The 21,199-nt window shown below is 30.7% G+C and overlaps 1 protein-coding gene across 2 annotated transcripts in view; it reads left to right on the top strand.

Moving 5' to 3' along the window:
• The window catches only part of LOC107439155 (polypeptide N-acetylgalactosaminyltransferase 13), a 326,736-nt gene that overhangs the window by 279,187 nt on the left and 26,350 nt on the right, over positions 1–21,199 (top strand). For both annotated transcript variants that reach the window (XM_021148903.4, XM_071181345.2), the window contains 4 exons: positions 2,669–2,724; positions 6,476–6,627; positions 9,845–10,015; positions 20,614–20,731. In XM_021148903.4, coding sequence (XP_021004562.2) covers positions 2,669–2,724; positions 6,476–6,627; positions 9,845–10,015; positions 20,614–20,731 — 497 coding nt within the window. The remainder of the gene's footprint in view (positions 1–2,668; positions 2,725–6,475; positions 6,628–9,844; positions 10,016–20,613; positions 20,732–21,199) is intronic.

The raw sequence follows: 21,199 nt of genomic DNA, 5'->3' as shown, positions 1-21,199 counted from the left end.
AAGACTATGAAATCTGCGTGAAATGACAGTGAGAAAACAGAAGCCTTCTATTGGCTGTAGTGTGGGCAGAGTTCGTTAGAAAAATTTTTTGGGGTTTTTAAGTCATTATTTTTAGCCAAATGTGATTGAATACTTTGTTATGTCTTATGTTTTCTTTTTGTCATAAAATTGTTTATGAGTGTATTGAGCTTACGTGTTTAATGTTTTGGTACTATCCCATATTCGGACATTTTTTTTCTAGATTTCGCAGATTTGTTATCATTTTTATTCTTTAAATTAATACTGTTGTGCTTTTGAATTTCTAAAATTTATCCGGTTAAAAATTATTTACTCCGGTCACGTATGCATTAGATATTATAATAATGAATATTAGAATAAACATTATGCTCTAAACTGAATTTTTAAAAAGAACGTCTCATTTTAAAAACCTTTTTCTTTCATGTATTTATTATGCAGCGTATTCCGTAATTTCCGTCTTTAATATATATTTTTAGAATCTTTGTTAAAAATAATGACAAATTAGAAACATTTAGTGGCCATAAACTAATTTTTTAAGCTATTAAAAAACAAATTACTACGAAAGCTAGCGAATCACAATAAAAGAAGGAGCACCGAAACTTGTTTGATCGCCGGAAATAAAGAAATAATTATTTTATACACCTTCAAGTTTCATCTGGTAATGAAACGTGTTTTCATGTTTTTTCACCAGTCAACTGTACCATTTCTGATTTTTTTCTCTCAAATATTAATTTGTGATTCTTAATGTACATAGTTTTTGCCTTCAAGGATTCTCAAAGTAAATAAAGGGCAGTTTCATATGAATAATTTGCATTGTGTAGATTATTTTATTGAGAGCTTTGCCTAGTATTCAAAAAAAGTTTTGAATATAATTGTATTTCTTTTTTATAGGATTTCTCATTCAGAACTAAGCAACTAATTTCTTAAAAAATTTTAATGCTGTTATAGGGTGTATGTATTTATCTATTTGAACTCCATTCATTTAAATTTTAGATTTTTCAAGTTTATAAAATCAAAAATTCAATCGAGTGCGAAATTTTTGATGAAACAAATGATTGCAAAATTTATTTAAAAATTGCCTTACCAACCACGCAGAGTAGTAAATAATTTCCCTCGTGGCAAAGGCTTATTATTAAGCAGAAAGGTTAACATATATGAATAATGTATTAAACGCCATGCAAACGAGTATGTTTGTACACTAAATGAAGTTTACAAAATCACAAGATATAAAAAAACACGAATAATATAAAAATCAAATAATAACTGCAAATTTAAGTGTAACTACATCTAGCTACTTTCTGTGTGCCGACAAGCTATTACAACATTTTAGCATAAAAAAACTGATTTTACTTTTATTTTAATTTTTTTTTTGTATTCTTTGTTTAATACACTAATTAAAGAAAAACACAAAGCAACGTCTTGTAGTGCCGTTTACAAGCAAGCAAAGAATTTTTCATTCTCTTATACTAAAATAAAAGTAATTAATTTCAGCTCAGATAACAAAACTAACACGATTTAATTAGACGACACAATTAGGTTATAAATATTCATTAAAATAAACTGAACTTTGAGATTTCGACAGAGCAATATTTTTGTTGATATTGATTTCTTAGTTAAATAAGATTAAAAAGAATTATAGTATATAATAAAATTAATATTAAATTTTATAGGAAATCTATGAACAAAGCAAAGCTATGGAAAAATGCCAAATATTTCTTGCTACCTTCTTTTTTTTCTCCAAATTATTTGCGACAATCTCTTTAGAAATACGTATCTAAATTAGTTTTTTATGACTTAACTGTAATTTTAGTGCCACTAAACTATTAAACTTGAAATATTTGTGTTTTAAGTAATAAATTAAATTTAGAATGAAGTCTGTGATCAAAATAGAATAGCTTGAGGTGCAAATTATTTTTTTGCAAATTATTTTTTAGTAATTTATAAGGGTCTCATTAGCTATAATACATATTTTTTGACTGATTATTTTTAGCAATCACTCTTGGAAATACATATCTATATTGCTTTGAACATTGTTAGTGCTTTGATGATAAAAAAAAAAATGATAAATTTATGTGTTTTCAGTTGTAGAGCTTTAATGGAAGAAAGTTCTAAGTGACATTTTTTTTAAACATATTCGCAAGAATATATCGATAAATACTTTTTTCCACTACAAACTGGATTGACGAATTTTGTTGAAAAAGAGCTTTCTGTACATTTTGCCTCTGGAAAGAACTCCCCTAGTGATTCGTCTGGTACAGGGGCAGTAATTATGGTTATGATGCTTAACTATTTCGAGTTGGGGTGTTAGGTCAATATTTAAGACAGGTTTTGGATCGAGTCAGAAGGAAAAATGGAATGTGGGGAAAGAGAAGCTCTCCCCTTTGGAATTTGCTGTTTCTTGTCTCCATCGCAGCAGACGACCTCTGAGACTTAATGGCGAGAGAAGTTCTTTCTGTAGTCAAACTATACATGCAGCTGACCAAAAGTTTGGAATCTATTATTTGGCATTATTTTTCCCCAGAATATCACTTGGTTCCTTCTTCCTCTAAGCTCTTCATTTAGAGAACTGATGAATTTAAGATATTGAAATATTTCTTGCTATTATTTACAAGTACTTTAACAAGCTGTATATTCTTTCTCTTTTTTTTAGATTACTTGCAGCAACCGCTGGAGGAATACATATCTAAATTGCCTGTTTCAGTGAAAGTGAGTCAGATTTTGCCGTCGCAATCACCTATAAGGTTTTTGAATAACACAAACCTATTCTAATTGCCTGGGGAAAACTATTTTTCCTTGAAATATTTCCCGCTCAAGAGCGAACTTTTTCGTTTAAAAGCAGACTTACTTATACGAAAGCTAGAAAAAAATAACCTCCAGAAATCATTAGTTGTGTAACAGTAGCAATTTTTTAGCTGTTTCTAACGAATTTAGAAGCTGTTTTCAACAATCGATAACTTTCATCATAAATTCTATTTTAAGAATCCCATAAGCAAGCAATATTCAGCTTTTTAATGAAAGAATTTCGAACCTTGCTTTTCCTAAAACCCTTTTTACATCGCCGGTAATTTATCTTAGATTTTGAGAAGAAGAAAAAAAACTTTAGAAATTTCTTCTTCTTTTTTCTTAATTTGATATTAAAATTATTTTTTGATTTTTTTTTTCTTTTGATATAATGAACTATAAGGTTATTAATTAAATTTTATATTTGTTTAAATAAAAGTTTAAGAAAGTTATTTTAATGTATATACATTTTATGTTTTTATTTCATTCCAAATTCTAATTGAAATTGAATATTTTCATCATAATCCCTATTACAAAAAATACTAAAATTGGAAAAACTAATTAAATCCTGTTTGAATCTCATCAGTATTACTAAAAAGTAATAAAAACTGCTGACAGATAGAGTTAACTGAATTTTCTTCGATTTTTCTTTAATTGAATTTAATTTCCAAAGCAATGAAATGAGTTATTGGACATTTAATGCTATCTGTTTATCTAAGATTTTATCAGACAGACATTTGTTTGATATTAAATTCCTTAAAACTAAGAGAAACTTTGATGTCTATTTAATTATTTTTAAATTTTTTGTTTTGAATTAGTATAAAAATTAATGCGAACTTGCTTTTTTCAAAGTATTTTGTACTCCGTGATTCAGAATTTTAATTTTAAATGCGATATTTTACTTTTAAATTTGGAATTCTTTGTTTTTTAAAAAATACACGATGAATTGATATTCTTTATTAAAACTTTTTAAATATCTCTGTAATATACACTGAGGGGACAAAAGTCAGACCTTCTCTTGCTCCACAAAGAGCCGAAAATCGGCATGGCATGTATTCAATAGGTAGTTGGAAGTCTTTGCAGAAATATTCAGCCATGCAGCCTCCATATATGCGAAAGTGTTGCGGGTGTAGGATTTTATGCACAAACTGACCTCTCGATTATATCCCATAAATATCTGATGGTATTCATAATGGCCAAATCATTTGCTGGAATTGTCCAGAATGCTCTTTAAACCAGTCGCGAACAATAAAGGCCTCTTGAAACTGCCCATTGACATCCATAAAAATAGCATCGTTGTTTGAATAATGTTTATGACTGTAATGATTGACTGCAAGTAGCACCCAAGTAGCTGACCATAGCCATTTCCAGTCAACGATCGATGCAAATGGACCATAAGATCCAGTCCATGCCATGAAAAAGTAGTCCACCTCATTATGGAGCCACCACCATATTGCAGCGCCTTGTTGACAACTTGGTTCCATGGCTTCATGGGTCTGTGCCACACTCGACCTCTCCCATCGGATCTGATCAACTAAAATCATGACTCGTCTGACCAAGCTACAGTTTTACAGGGTTCAACCAATATGGTCACAAGCCCAGAAGAGGCGCTGGACGTCATGTGCTGTTAGAAAAGGCACTAGAGTCTGTCTTCTGCTTCCATATCCCATTACAGACTAATCATTATATCAAATTTCGTCCCACTGTCTTAACGGACACGTCCATTTTACTTCCCGTATTGATGCTTGCGATTATTTCATGCAATATGTTACTTTTCTGTTAACATTGTCAATTCTACTCACAAATCGTCAATCTCGGTAATCAAGCTCAGGTGGTGGACTACTGCGTTGTCCAAGGTGGGAAGTAGATCTAGGCATGCTGAATATCCTCACGATTTCCGAAATGAAATGTTCCATGTGTCTAGCTCCAACTACCATTCCATGTTCAAAGTCTGTTAATTCTCCTCTTGCTGTCATAATTACATCAGAAATATTCTCGATTGGATATCTTCAACATAGACAAAAGTCCTGCCAGAGCACCACCCATATATACGTCTTCTACGCAATACTATTACCATCTGAATATTTGAATATTGCTATCGCATGACTTTGTCACCTCATTTCGATTTCAACTTAGGTTCTTACCTATTTGCTAACTAATATTTACTAAAAATTCATAAAAAAAATCTAATTTTTTTTTTAAATTTCAAAACAGCCTTTCCTTATGAATCATATCTATTATTGAAAGAATACTATTTAGCTAGAAGATTTTCTTAGTTTATATCATTGACCCTATCAAAGATCCAATTACAAATTAAAATGTAAGCAAATTACAAGTGCACTTTTAACAAATTAGCGCTTAGTGCCATTTTTAAAAAATCAAGTGATTTTTCAAAATTGTAAAAAGTAGACGCACAAACTTTAACATATTAAAATATAGACACGCAATCATTAATTAACATTGAAATTGCAAAAGGTAGACTCATAATCATTTAATTATTAGCATTTTAAAGTTTAGTTCAATCACTTAATTATTAACATCTAATTGGAAAAAATCTGTGCACAATCATTTAATTATTATCGTTGAAATTGCAAAAAAAAATAGACATACAGATTTAATTATGATTTGAAATTGTAAAATTAAATGTACAATCATTTAGTTATTAGCATTTTTAAAAGTGAAAGCAAGACATTCTAATCAAAATTCATAAGGGCTGAATACTTAGCAAAAGCTGCTAATAGAAGAAAATATTAATTTAAGTCCAACGTAAACATACACTACCACTCATTTACAAGGGCAGTGTTTGGATTGTTTCAAAATATAAAATCTCACAATAATGATGATTACGGAAATTTTATATCGAAAAAATACCACGTACTTACGATTTCTTAATAAAAAATAATTTACACTTCCCTTTTTTACTGATTACATGAATTGTTTTCTGAATGATGAATTCTATTTAAATAAATATTCAAATGGGTAGCAATATTTTATTGATTGTTGCGTAAATCCTACGGTTTTGTGCATTTAAATTTGCTGAAGCATATTTTAGTGTTTTATTACCAATATCCTACTGGCGTTACCAATATCCTACCAAAAAATTAATGAAACTGTGCAAAATGAATAAATATACTTAGCTATCCATAAGACACAACTACTATACAGAATACTTATGCATCGCAATTGGAAAATTTCTGGCAAATGTTCTAACAAAATTAAGTGTCATATATAAAATGTTTCCACTAACATTTAAAAAAAATTTAAATAATTATACAAAATTTTATAAAAAATATATTTTAACATTTCGAAAACTTTTCAAAGAAAGAAAAAGGATTTTTTTCAAATGTATTTTTAAAATTCTTAATTTATTAACTGGAGGCGAAATTTGATTTAAAGAATCTGATTGGTTTCTCGTTCTAAGAATATTAAAGAAAACTTACGGCTCAATTTCTTAAGAAATCTTTGAAAATGAACTGTTTTACTATTGAGATGTAGCTTTTAAACTGTTTTAAACTGTTTTATTGTTGAAATGTTACTTTTTGTGTGTGTTTTAAATTGTTTTATTGTTGATATGTACTTTTTTTGTGTGTTCTAACAGTTTTATTGTTGAGATGTAGCTTTTGCTTGTGTTTTAAATTGTTTTATTGTTGAGATGTAGCTTTTATGTGTGTTTTAGGTGCTGCGAACTGGTAAACGATCTGGATTAATTCGAGCTCGTCTAATAGGAGCTGCAAAGGCGAAAGGTCAAGTGATCACTTTCTTAGACGCTCATTGCGAGTGCACAATTGGATGGTTAGAACCCCTCCTCGATCGAATCGCGGAAGACAGGTTAGTTTTAATGATGTTAAAAGTTTTTTTTTTCTTTTTGTAAAACTCGTCCAAAAATAACAAGTTAAAAATAGAATTTATGTAGTTGATGTCGATTTATCATTTCTAAAAGTTTTTAACGATAGTTTTCTTCCAACCTTAAAAATCTTGAAAAAAAATTTATTTTTGATATCCTTCAGACTGGTCCGAAAACTCACGCAAGAAGTAATTTTGGAAAACTTGGGGTTTCTAATTAATAACTCTGAATTTATTTATCGATTCATGGAGTATACGATATATGAAACTTTGATGTACGAATATGATCTGGTAATGAGGCAAATTTGTTGTAACATTCGCATTTTTTGTCAAAATTTTCAATGCGGCTCAATTTTCTTTGAAAGTTCTCTCAATCTCACTTTTCAAAGTATTGGGTGACTGGTTTTTCGAAAATTCAAAACGTGGGAGCCGAAAAAAGTTAGCTTTAATGATTTGTTGATTTTTTTGTAAACGCATCCAAAAATAACAAGTTGAAAATGAAAGTTCTAAACATTCTCTTTATGTAATTGTTGTTCATTACTTTTACATTTAATTTCTTTCAAATAAAAAAAAATTTTAAGATTTGTTCCAAAAATCTCGTGAGAAGTAATTTTAGAATAACTTAAGTTTCGATATAATAATTGTGGCTGAAGTGAAAAACGAGAATTAAGTACAGAATCGAACGAACTACAGTCAACTTTGCTACAGTTTCGGTTCTCCCGACAAGAACTTTCCTCGGTGTCTAAACATTAAATGACAGTAGAAAATGAAAGAGATAAACAGGAGTGTAGTAGATTAACCGAACAAGATAAAGGTAGTTTGAACTAAATAATAAAAAGAAGGGTAATAAGAAACAGGTGTGAGGGGAATTTGACGGGAAACCCAGGGGGCCAAAAGATGAAATTAGAATACATACCATACATTGGGAAAGGGTTGGATAACATAAAAGATCATAAACGAAATAATTGAAATTTTTCAAAATAAGGAGTGATTCCCAAAAATCAAATTCGGTAGATGAATACTAGTGTTGAATCTGAATGATTTCAGCAGTGAAACCTGTGGTAAGAGTTCCAACTTTGTAATAAAAGAGCGGTTAATGTTTTGATTTTGGACATATCTTCCGTGTTAAGTTGATTTTGGACATATCCTTAATGTTAAATCGAAGTTTAAGTGTGCGTTTAGATTGCCCTATCAAGACACACTGATAATAAATTTGATAAATACCCCCAGCAATAGGATCTTAAAGGTTGAGGAAATTTAGTTAGTTTACAGAGAAGAAAGCTATTTAAAGACAAATATAGAAAAAATCTTAGCTATTCAGATATTGATTTTCGGACAGTAAGAAAGAACAAATTAATTTTCGCACTCGAGGGTTTGTTGGAATGCGAGATTAATTTTATTTTATATGGTATTATGGTTACAATAATATTTGTAGAAAATCCACGGTCATCAGCGATAGCTTTAGGGTAAATGAGCGCTTTATTAAGAAGATAACTCTCTAGAATAAATTTTAGACCCCATATAGTAAATGGTGACTGGTACACGCTAAATCTGTCGGGTTACAAATTTCCCATAACAAATCACACCTCTGGGGGTACTGAATTGGAGATTGATCATTCTCTAGTTCAGATCAAATTTACGATCTGTGTACGTATGAATGGGTCCGCCCTATAAACAGAACTGTGACGCAGTATTCTTGACCATAGATTACCTCACTGAAAAACAAGAAACCTCTGCTTTAATTTCACTTGGTTTCACCAAGCAAGCTTGCTAGTATTGGCAAGTGGCATTGGAAACAACAACGAACTTTAGAAGCACGAAATTAAGAAACAAAAATGTGCTTCTAAAATTTTACTAACCAAAAATTAAATACTATTTCAACTTTTATATTTTAATTTAATTTTTAATTGTTTAACAAGACTGGTGTAATTTAACCCTCTCTATGATTATATTTTTATTTTTACGAAACAAAACAAAAAGAAAATACAAAGGAGTCAACGTTCTTCATGCGAAGCAAATTTACCAATCTTTATATCTTTTTCTTACACAGTTAACGTTCGAAAATTAAAAAGCGTCTACGTACCAATATTTTTTCTGTTTATTAAAATGGCGAAGTTTTAGCTCAATAATTTTTATCTCATTATAAATCAGTTTATTTAATTATAAATTGAGATGCAGTAAAATAATAATAAAATCAACAAACCGTTAATATATTTCATTATAATATTTTAATCCAGTGAATTAAAATTTGCTTTATAAAACACTCTCACTTTCTCTCTCGATATTTCTCAATTATTTCTTGGAAATTAAATCAAACATTTCTAAAGATTGCCTGGAAATTACAACAGTTGATTGAAAATTATCCATCCATTTAATCCATTGGGTAACATTCCTATAAAAATTATTCTCAAAATTTGTGAAGATCTGATGAAATTGTCTTTATCGCACTTAATTAAATTAGTAAAATTTTACCATCTATTTTAAAGTTTGTTTTAATAAAAAAATATATACATAAAGATCATTCTTGGAATTTGCGTATGAAATACACATCCCTATTATTCTGAAATTAATTTATAATAACGATTATAAGACGTTTTAATATATTTTCGTGTTGATAAGTTATTTACGTTACAAAAAAAACTCATTTTTGGTTAAATAATAAAAAGAAACTGAAGTGATAAGATATTAATTGATTAAAAACTTCATTCGCTTCAATAATACACAAATTGGAAATAACGATCGTCATGTTTCAAGCTCTCAAAAACAAGAGCTCATTTTTAAGACTTGCCAGATGAGAATGAGAAGAAACAAAAGTCATTTGAATATTAAAAAAAAACGTAAAGTTTTCAACGAAAAATGGAAAAATAAAGGTTAGAAACAAAACTAAAATAATAAAAACATTAGCCGAGAGAAAAAAAAATGAAAAACAGAACACGAAGGAACAAATCAGATAGGAACAAATCATGGTAAAATTCATTTCCACGCACTATGAAGAGGTCGTGAGACACTAATGCCGTTAACAAGGGAATCAGCATTCATATGAATAAAACAAGATTCCAGGATATCTAGATGAGCTAGTGTGGAAATAGTTTTTGTTACTATTTTTAAGTATGAGTAGCGTGCTACGAAACCTAACATCTATTTTGATTTATTGAGTCATTTGTTCATTAAATATTACTACTTGATTCCTTTCTCCATTAAGGACACGTGTCGTCTGCCCAATCATCGACGTCATCAGCGATACGAGTTTTGAATATGTTCCAGCATCCGATATGACTTGGGGTGGTTTCAACTGGAAAATGAACTTCCGGTGGTACAGGGTACCTCAACGAGAAGTGGACCGTCGGAATGGTGACAGGACACTTCCCGTTAGGTAAGAAAGTCTATTTTATTTAACATTTCGATGTGCTAGAGTTGTTGTTTAACTGAGTGTACACCAATCTATCTATGAAATTGATTGCATTCTGATTAAAATGTATAATTGAGATAAATATTTAACCCCTTAATTTGAAGGTATCTAGTTCATTGGTTCTAGTTCATTGTGGTGGCGCAGTTGGTTTGTCGTCGGCCTTCTGAGCCCAAGTCTGCAGGTTCGATCCCCGTCCCAGACACCGGATTTTCGGGATGCAGAAAATCCTCAGCCGCCATGTCGTATGATTATGCGGCATGTAAAAGATCCCTGGAGTGCCTTATTGGCTCTTGGCATTTCCGGCAAAATTAAATTCCTTGTGCACTTTAGCATCCAAATAGAGTCTCGGTGCTACCATCTAGTGTGGCAGAAACTAGACGTCCAAATTAACATGACCAACGTTATCTCACCCATTGTGGTGGTCCTGAAAGAGTGGATATCACCTCTGGAGAACGCACTAGGTCTGCTCATCGGCAAGACCGATAATGCAGCTCATTGGAAATAAAAGTTCATTGGTTGCCCCTAAATTCTCTGTAACGTTGTTAGAAAAGAGACAAGTTGCTTCGAATTTGTCTGAAAGATTACCGCACTTCTTAAAGTTTCGTTTTTTTTTTGTTTTTTTTTTTATCAACCGAAGAGTCACGCCAAACTACACAAAAGTAGCGTTAAGTCTAAGTTAAGAACTCCCTTCACCATTTGTCTGGAGCATTATAGTTACGATTATATAATATATATATATATATATATATATACTTTACAGAGACTATAGTTACGAACGAGATTTAACTATTTAATGAAAGGTTGTTGGGTCATTATTTAAGACAGGTTATAGATCAGGTCGGCGAAAGGATGGATCTACTGCGAAGCTCCCTTTCTTGAAATGCGCTATTTTGTTTCCATAGCATCAGACGGTCTTAAACTTAGTGACGAGAGGAGTTCTTTGCATTGATAGACTATAAATTATCTGCAGCACTGTAGTCGAACCAGGTGCGGAATTCGTATCGACCAAGCTTCTCTGGGATTCGAACCGGTTCACCTCATGGGAAGGAGTTTTAAATTGTTTTGTAGGGACTCTAGTTGTCCCTACTAATCATTTTAACACGAAGTTACTTTGATTATTATCATCATTGTTTCTTATAATGACCATTGGAGAATCCAAACTCGCCAGCCATTTGCCTTTTTCGAATTAAGTCAGGAAGGTGCGTCTTTAATTTGACAAGAGAGCGCTGCAAGGGTGAAAGTACATCGTAGCTCAAAACTTCAAAGATAGATGGCACCACCACTCATTCATGAAGACATAGATCTGAATGGGAAGGAAATTTTCACCAGATCCATAGATCTGAATGGGAAGGAAATTTTCACCAGATCCTTGTTCCCATGAGTACTGCTCAACGACCGACCACGGGACTTTCTATTCCTGTGATTTTACGAGCACGTATATCGCATGCTCTAGGTGGGTTTTAGCGGAGTCAAGGATTGAACCCGGGACCTCCTGCCCAGATTCTGATTCTTTAACCTCTGTGTCCACTACGTCCAATATTTATTGTAAATATCATTACAAATAAGACCTTAAATTTAAGACTGGTTTATCCCATAAGAAAATAACTTATTCTTGCATCTTCTCTATTTCTTATATTTTTCATATTTTCATCATTAACTTTTGGTAATAACATCTTCTATTTTTAATATTTAATCTAAAAAAATAAATAATAATTGTTATTTACACCCTTGATTAAAAGAGAAAATGCGTCTCCTTTGGGGTATGCTAGCTGATGCTACAAACTTCCCAAATTTATTTTTCATTATATTTATTCACTATTTTTCGTCTCTTACTAAAAAATTGACGTTCTTGTCTGGAAAGGAATTATAATTTCGTGTTTTTCTTTTGCACTATAATTTGTGCTCCTGATGAAACAGCAGAACGCATCCCCCATTGGAGTATCGTTCAAGCTTCACTATTTCTCAAATTCTTCATTATTTTTCTTATCACGCTTACGAAAATAACTCCATTTGCGTCAAAACTAATTTCACGCCTGGTGTTCTTTGACATGTTCTTAATACCATCTTCTCTAAAATAGAAAGATGGAGAGAAAAAAAAATAAAAATTACAATTTTTAAAACTATTATACGGAGTAATTATTTGTACTTCTCATTTTTATTTACTTAAAATTATCATGCGAAAAGTATCGCGCAAAGTTTGTGAGCAATAAGATCATCCGTGTGGAGAGGAAAAACATATAATTAAGTCATTTTCCACTTCAGAATGGTGTAAAGTGTAAAAATAAAAAATAAGAATAACAAAATAAAAAGTATTTTGCTTGTGCCGTTTTATTAACCCTTACGCCTTCACTTCTTTTCGCATCGTTTAGAATAGATAGGATTTGCTATTTTTAGCCTCTGTGCTGAAGAAATAAAAATTAACCGTCATCGTCCCTTTTTTAAAAATTCTATTCAGGTATTTTTCATGTCATACTCATTTTTCGCTCGACGAAACTTATTGTCTCGCTGAGTACTTTTTTCGTTATTTATTTGTTTTAGCTGAAAATTAATTTTTTGTTTGTTGTTGTTGTTGTCTGAATTTGACGCTACGTAAAATAATTTATAAACCACTACTTTGTTTTTAATGATTGAAAGTATTTAACTTAAAAGGGGTTAATTTAGTTTAAATTAACCTATTTCCTTCTTGTTTTTTTTTTATCTTTTTTTTTTTGCATGAAAGAAAAAAATTGCAATGTTTTATGAATTTAACGGTTGTTTTCCTTTCCATATTATATAAATATTAGCTGCCTTTGGCGACCACTTTTCAAAATTATTTTGTATAGCATATAAACTTTAATGGTAATCAAGCCAAATTCTTATCCTAACTGTATTTAAATATTCGAATTTTTTAACACGTTGAATGCCACGCTAATTTTACATGGCTTGCCCGCCTTGCCAAACGGTAAATAACTACAAACTAAATTTGCAAATATTACAGATTTTGCTAGTTTTTTAAAAGGTTTAGCAGGACAGATCTGAAAAAAGTGATGAATTATATAAGCCTACGAATTGTTTAGAAATAGTGGCTGATAAAAATCTACTAAATTGAATTTATTAAACTAAGAATCACAATTAATAAACTACCACTTGAAAATATTTATTCGCTGTCCGGAGCAAGTTGGCATCTCTGTGTATATAAATAAAACTATTTTTGTGTGTTCTATATTGCATTAATTTCTTCAAACCATTTTACTAACGATAATAATATTTTAAAAAAATTAAAAATTTACTCGAATTACGAACGCACTGTTAAAAATTTCTAATAGCCTTGGCTTCGCCGGTGACACCCGCGGCTCTACGAACAAACTCAGTGCCGGTCGCCGGTGACCCCCATGGCATTCAACGTGTTAACCCCTTCTCCATTACTAATGCTTCAAATAGATTTAAACAATATTTTAAACCAATTTTTTCACCGTATAGCTATAGCCCGCACAGAATTACTTTTATTTCTATTTTAACTATTTTCAATATATATTCGATATTGTCAAAGTCCTTTATGTATTGAATTTTAGTTATAATTTAAAATCTGCCCGATAGCCATTAAATCACACAAATCACCGTAAGTTGATTTACACCGTGTTGAGTCACCGTGTTGATCACCGTGTTAATCACCGTGTTGAGTTAGGGACATTTCCGCATAGTAGGCAAAGGAAGTATTAAAATAATTCCCCTCTCTGTCATGAGATAAGATAGAAAACAAGTCCCAATGCTCTACTGTGTGCTATACTACTTCCTCACGCACCTCTCGAGCCATAATTTAAGTATCAAATAATTGCTCAAAAAAGCCTAGATCCGTCACCACTAATTGGTATGACAGTATGCGGCACCATAGCAACGTCTATGTTTAAAATTTTTACAGTCATTTTAAAAAGGATAAAAAATTAAATCTAATTATTTCATAACTACTTTTTTTTAATTTATAAAAATACGAAATTAATCTACATAAATACATCACATCGTTTCAGCACATCGTAAATCATCATTGAAGATAACCAGAAAATAAAGTTCATCTAAATAAATACTTACCATATAACTAATTTTTTAACACTACTTAATTTATTACTAAGACAAATGAACTAACACTAACAATGGTGTTGCCAAAATATATATATATGCCAAATGTATGTTGCCAAAATGTATATATGCCAAATATGGTGTTGCCAAAATATACATTTACATCTGACGCTGAATTCTAAAAATAGTGCCTTTTCAAAACTAAAGTTGTGGGTAACTGATTGAAATATTCAAACAATTTAAACATATGATATGTACTAATGTGCTACAACTTTTTTTTTCATAAGCCCATTTTTTACTTTATCGTAATATTAAAATTTGAGTACTAATGGGCTAAACGTTTTAAAACAAAAGTAAAAAGAGTAGTGCTAATATTTTCTACAATCAAACCAATTCGACTTTTTTTACTACATTCTGTTACCTTTCCCAAAGATGCTCGACTGTTTAAACAAAAAGATATTTTGCTGCAATTCGCTCGGGCAATTAAAGGATTTATTCTCGTCTAGTTTCAAAATTGGTTAAGAAAAAAAAGTTCAAAATATAACGCTGCTTAAGTGTAAAAACTATAAATCAATGTTTTCAAACTAACCACCATTCTCTGCAACAACGTGGTGCATTCAGCGGCATCTGTTGAGAAATGTGGTAACTGGTTTTGAAATTTAAAGAAATGGAAGCTTGTTTCCTGAGCAGAATATAACAAACAATTTTTTTAATCTGCTTTCGTTTTCTTTAATTTATTTTTCATATCGTAGATTATTTTAGGGACTTCTTGTAAATCATGGTTACACACTTAAATTTCAATCATCTTCCTGTAAAAGAGCTTACTGAATCGTATTTAATTTTACCAACTCAGTGTAATCGAAACAACAAGGCAATTTCAAATACTGAGTTAATGTTGAATTATTTAACAAATCAATAACCCTAAGTGAAATCTACATTTTATTTACAAACTTCTTTTAACATAAAGACTTTGTTTGTAAACATTTATAAGTCTGAATTTAAATGGCTTAGTTGCATTTCGAAGATGGTAGTATTCCTTCTTTCGCTTTTCAATTTTGCAGATTCCCAACTTAATTGAAAGCAGTCCAATTCTCCGATTCAATATTTGCGATACATCGACATTGCGAGTTAAGTAAAAATCGAGCAGCTCAGTAAACAATGTTCATCTAATCCTCATTATTTAACTATTAAAGATACGCATTGAATTTCTCTTTTAGACAAATTGTTTCCCTCCAAGGAAGTCCTTTAGAACCATCATAAACGTATATTTTCGTTCTTGAGTATTGAAACAAATCCTTGGAGTTACAGTAAATAACGAATTCAAATGTATTTCTATTCTTAGCTTAATTCTCTTGCTAAAGCATTTTTATGGTAAAAACTTTTTTAGCTTTTTTTACTCAGTTTGGAATTGCAGATTTCTAAACTTTTGACCAAATTTAAATTGAAACTATAGAAGTCAGTTAAATTCCTCGCATTGTTACTTATAAGGGTAAAAGAGCAAAATTATAAAGTTAGGTACAAATTTTATTATTCCTATTTATTTTAGATTACGGATTCTGATTATTTATAGCTGATATCTGTTACGCTCTTTTAAATTACGGATTCTGATTATTTATAGCTGATATCTGTTACGCTCTTTTAAATTACGCATTTTGATTATTTATAGCTGATATTTCTTATGCTATTTTAGATAACGCATTCTGATTATTCATAGCTGATATCGCTTGCCCTATTTTAAATAACGCTTTCTGATTATTCATAGCTGATATCGCTTGCCCAATTTTAAATTACATATTCTAATTATTCATAGTTGATATCTCTTACCTTACACTATTTTAGATTACGCATTTTGATTAGTTATAGCTAGGTATTTCTTACGCTATTTTAGATAAAACATTCTGATAATTCATAGTTGATATCGCTTGCTTTATTTTAGATTACGCATTTTGATCATTCATAGCTGATATCTCTTATGATTTTTATGGAAAACATTTTCCAGTGTTTAGCAGATTTTTTTTCTTTTTTGCTTTAATATTTATTTTTTATTTTTCTAAATTTGTTTGCATTTTACTTTAATCACCACGGCATTAATTAAAATATAGATACAAAATCCTGGAAATCGAGATACGGTATATTTAATAACTGAGGAATATTTAAAAAAAAATCTAGATGATCACTCCACCTTTTCACTACTACTACTACCAAAAAAAAATTTTTTTATTCTCCCTTTTTTTCATTTGTTTAGGAAAGCTGTGATAGTCAGAAGATATTTATTGAATCAATATTTAGCTTCGTAATATTACATATGTTTCATATTTTTTCTAAAATCCAAAATATTAAAAGTTAAAACTGTGCTAAAACCACAAGGTGATAAATGCGTCTCTTTGTCGTTTATAGCTTAGACACTTCAGACATTTTCGCTTTAATATGTTCGTTCACATTTGAAGATAATAAAAATTTGAGCAATAAACGGTATGCTTCGTTTAAAAATTTCGATATTATACATAAAGTAAAAATTAAAATATTTAATCTTTTTGTGCTTTTTAAAATTAATGTCTGGTAAACATACTGTTGAAATTCGGTGACGTGACAGTTATTAAAGAAATGTAAATAGCCAGTTTTAAAAAAGAGGTTTCGGAACTAAAAATAAAAAACGTACCTGAAATTTTTGTATTTCTTTTAAAGAAGAGAAGAGTAGATAAACATGATTTGATGTATGAAATCAAGTTTAGAGAAAAGCAAAACAGGTCTGTGTATTAAGTCTTCACATTTTTGAGACAGTTCATAAACTTTAACCAAACTTATTTTACAGCCTAGATTTTTTTTCGCCACTTTTTAAAGTTATTCATGCAGTTTGTTGTCACGCAATGGCATAATTCATTAATCATGCAAATTGTTAAATCATTCTGAAAAAAACTTATGCATTATACATTAATAATTTAGTTTACATTCTAACACGTACACTTTATGAAAACAGATGCAGTTAAATCGAACTCGCTTACTACGATCCCTGATATAACGAGATTCCGGGTTTAACGAGAAATTTTTTAATTTAATGTTTGATTCAATGTTAAAAAGTCTGCACAGAGAAAGAAATCTGATAATCTGATCCGTACTGTGTCAACTGCACAGTACAGTAATGTTACCAGAATTTTTCTGGTAAAAAAAATTTTTTTAATTAAGCCAAAATGTAAGCCGTTCATAATATAACGGTATTCAGGAAATACTGGTTTTCAAAATTATAGTTCCTATTTCCAGACATTTAATGAAAAATACAAAACTTAAATTTAACCACATTAATGGTTTTTATACCATGCTCTAAGATATCATTATAAAATTACCGAACTTTACCTCATTTACCAAATTTTATCGTATATTATAAAATTATATTTTATTGTTAATTTTATGAAAATCATTACCAAAGCGCTTCGGTAAAAATTGCCGAACTTTTTGGTGTTCCCATAGAGCCAGAAACACAATAAATTTTAAACAATAAGTTTTACCACTGTCTGGTAGTTTTGATCATACTTTTTACTCAGTGTAGATAAGACCTTGTTACTGCGAGCATAACTCGTTTTCATCAAGAAATTTTTCCTGAACTTCTTAAAAATTAATTAAAACTGTCAGGAAAAAATTATTTATTTGGGGAAATTTATTTCTTTTTGGAAGGGCTAAACAATAAGGAGAACAATGTAATCCTCTATGATTGTGTCATAAATCAAACAATTGCAAAAACTAACAGAAGACATTGCTACAAGATCCATTGAATAGATGATCTGCATAATGTTGCTCATGTGCTTGTGAGCATGTCCCAAACTAGCTGAATTAAAAACACAGAATTTGAACGAAATAATTATATCACTCACATCCACATTCTAAGACACGGAGTTTACCCAAAATTACAAACTTTTCTGGAATTTATACGTATTAGTGATATTTTTTTGTGCCATACGTGTTTTATCCCAAACAATGGAAAAAATAGTCTGGGTTCAATCGCAAAAAAAAACCTCAAATGCTGTCTTAGAGTAAATAAAACATAAATAAATAAACTACTTTTTAATATTTTCTAGTTCCTTTTTGTGTACAGTGTGGAAAAAAATAAATAAACGGACCACCCTAAATAACTTTTGATCTAGAACTTCATGTTCTAGAACCCAATCTTAACAATTGGAGAGAGTGACCTTAAATATGCTAACAAAATAGTGCAGATGATGTTTTAAGTTACGAAATCGGACATAAAAACGTACTTTCTCTGATAAATAAACCTTTTTTTCGACAAATTCGGGTCTTTGGACCCTAAAATAGGATCCCAATTATTTGATCAGGAGAGCGGTTCAAAGGTTTGGACCCCTCAAAGTTTATTTTTGCGTATTTGGCCATATCTCGTTAACTTTTTAGGCGAATTGAAAAATTTTGCACACAGTTATAAAATTTGTTTATCCAAAGATAATTCCATGCAAAAAGTAACTTTCAGTAAATATTTATCATTTTTTTATTTTATTTAATATTAGTCAAAAAAATTTTGAATTGTTAGATTCAGTTATTGATAGATACAATTTTTCACATAATTTTAAAGAATGTAATTTTACGTGGCGAAATTCAAAATTTGAGCGAAATCGGTCGAATAATTGCTGATAAATTGAATCTCAAAAATACGACTTATTAATCAAAATCAATTTTCGAACATTAGATCAAAAGTTAATCCCTGTGGTTAATTTTTTATTTTCACACGGCACTTTGTAGCATATTATTTTTGATAATTATGACCAATTTTAGTTCAGCAAATATCTCAATTTAACGAATGAATAATCTCGATCCCTGCGCTTTCATTACAAACGAATTCCGCTGTAGTTCCCTCTTGATCAGTTTATTAAACAAATAAAAACACAAATACAATAGCAATAGAATGTCTGAGATCAATAAGTGACTATCTTAGACTTGGTATTATCTAGATGCGACTGACTATTTAAAATTAAAGTTGTAGCAACATTGAGAAAATACCTTAACTTATAAATTTGGCTCCATTTTAAAGAACATTGCTCAAACATGGCATTCATATAAACCAGGGCTCGAAAAAACTCAGAAATTTTACCCGTCCTCCTTTGAAACTAACCCGTCGTAGCTTCTAAAAATTAAATAAAAATATAATTTTCTCTTATTTATTGCAAAATTTTATTTAATTTAAATTGCACAATGAATTGGTAGTTACTAGGATTAAAAATACTAGGATTACATTATACAGTAATAAAAGAAATACTAGGTTACTAATAGTAACCGAGTATTTCTTTTATGAAATAATTTAAATGATAAAGGTCAAGTTATCTGGAATGTCAATTTATCCGATGCGTTTTTTAAATTAATCAAATATGACGTTTGCCAGTTCCAAAATCAAGCCAATGATTTACAGAGGTTTCTGCACGGAAATCTGAAAGGGGTTTCCCATTTAGGTAGATGTTCATAATTGCGTTTAACGCTTCATTACTGAAAAACCCCTTTTCACCGCTGCAGTACTCCGAGACAGAGAAAACATCAATTCCACCATACGCAGTATGTTGCTGTATTTCTAGATTAGAGGGTCATTTTAGAATTGAGGAGCTAGACTCTTGTAAGATAATAAAAATTGAAAATGTATCACGAACATTAGCGGGAAAATGGCCGTCCACGCGGACGTCGGATTCGAGAAATTCGTTGTCCGCGGAGAATTTTTGACCGCCGAGGACGGGTGGTTTTCCGAGCCCTGATATAAACTGTAAAATTTGTGGATGAACAAGTTTCGAAAACTCTCTGAAATCTACATTTTAAAGAAACACTAGATTGTTTGAAATCTTTAACCCCTTGCACTATTTTCACGACTCTGACTTGTGATGAAATTTTTAGGCCAAACTTGAATATCATGAGTCAGGCTCGTTGTTTAATTTCATGTCAAACGTGAATACCAAGAGTCTGGCTCGTAATCGACATTTCGGGCCAAACATGAATATCACGAGCCGTACTCGTGGTCTTAATCTTGGGCTAAACAAGAACGTCTGTTTGGGCTCTTATCTTTTTTTATATGAATAGGTATTTTATATCTTGTCTCCTAATCTCTTATCCTCTGTCTGTCTCTCTTGCCTTCGGCTCTTTTCGCGAACATTCTGGTGCATAAGTGGGGCACAACTTGTTCCGAATTTCAGCATAGTGCAAGGAGTTAAATAAAATGGTTTCTAATAAAGATGGGTTTTTTAAACAGTTTTTGGATGTTTCTGAACACTGTGTTCATTCGCTATGTTCTACAGTTATAGAAGCTAATTAATTAATTAATAAAAAAAATAATCATTCAATGAAATGTTTTTTTTAATAAAAAAATCTTTTGAAATCGAATAAATATTTTCCTTTTTCTTCTTTACAGCGTCTATAGCTAGACACTAAGCTGTATTTCCATCAAAAAAATTGATTCACCTTCAGAATTAGCGAGTGTTATTTTTAGATTTTTTGCTTCGTTGTCACTTTCACGTTTATTTCTTTTCCAGGACTCCAACGATGGCTGGTGGACTTTTTTCAATCGATAAGGATTATTTCGAAAAGATCGGGAAGTACGATGAGGGGATGGACATATGGGGAGGGGAGAATCTGGAATTGTCCTTCAGGGTAAGACCTTTCCTTTCCTTTTTTTCATCGTCAGAACTCATATTTTTCTTACTGACTTTTCTGGAAGCAATAAGGATGTTATATCAGAATATATGGATGAGGTGTCATATCCTTTGCCTCATTTGTAAGCTTGTCGCAGAAAGAACATCTCTGACAAATTCTGGAAAGAACGTAATCTCATATGACATCAACGTCAAAAAGAAAATTATTTCTATTTTAACAGGTTAACTATTGCTTAGTAGGAAATGGGTGTATGTGACATTTTAAAGAACTTGTCATCTACAGCAGAAAACTTTTTATGAAACACCTCTAATTAAAAACAGTGTCTAATTAATATTTTCTAATTAAAAAGGGTAATGACCCGGTAAACAGAAATTAATTAGACGTCCAGTTGACCTCAACATATTTTTAAACTCTAAATTCTGCACTTTTTCAAAATGTCAGTTTTTCATTGTTCTTTTCCAATGC

This window comes from Parasteatoda tepidariorum, chromosome 8 (assembly GCF_982258835.1).
Source record: "Parasteatoda tepidariorum strain Cologne lab strain chromosome 8, Ptep-v5.0, whole genome shotgun sequence".
Lineage (NCBI taxonomy): Eukaryota > Metazoa > Arthropoda > Arachnida > Araneae > Theridiidae > Parasteatoda > Parasteatoda tepidariorum.
The sequence above is the reverse complement of the archived record's forward strand: the minus strand, read 5'-3'. Positions and strand labels throughout refer to the sequence as shown.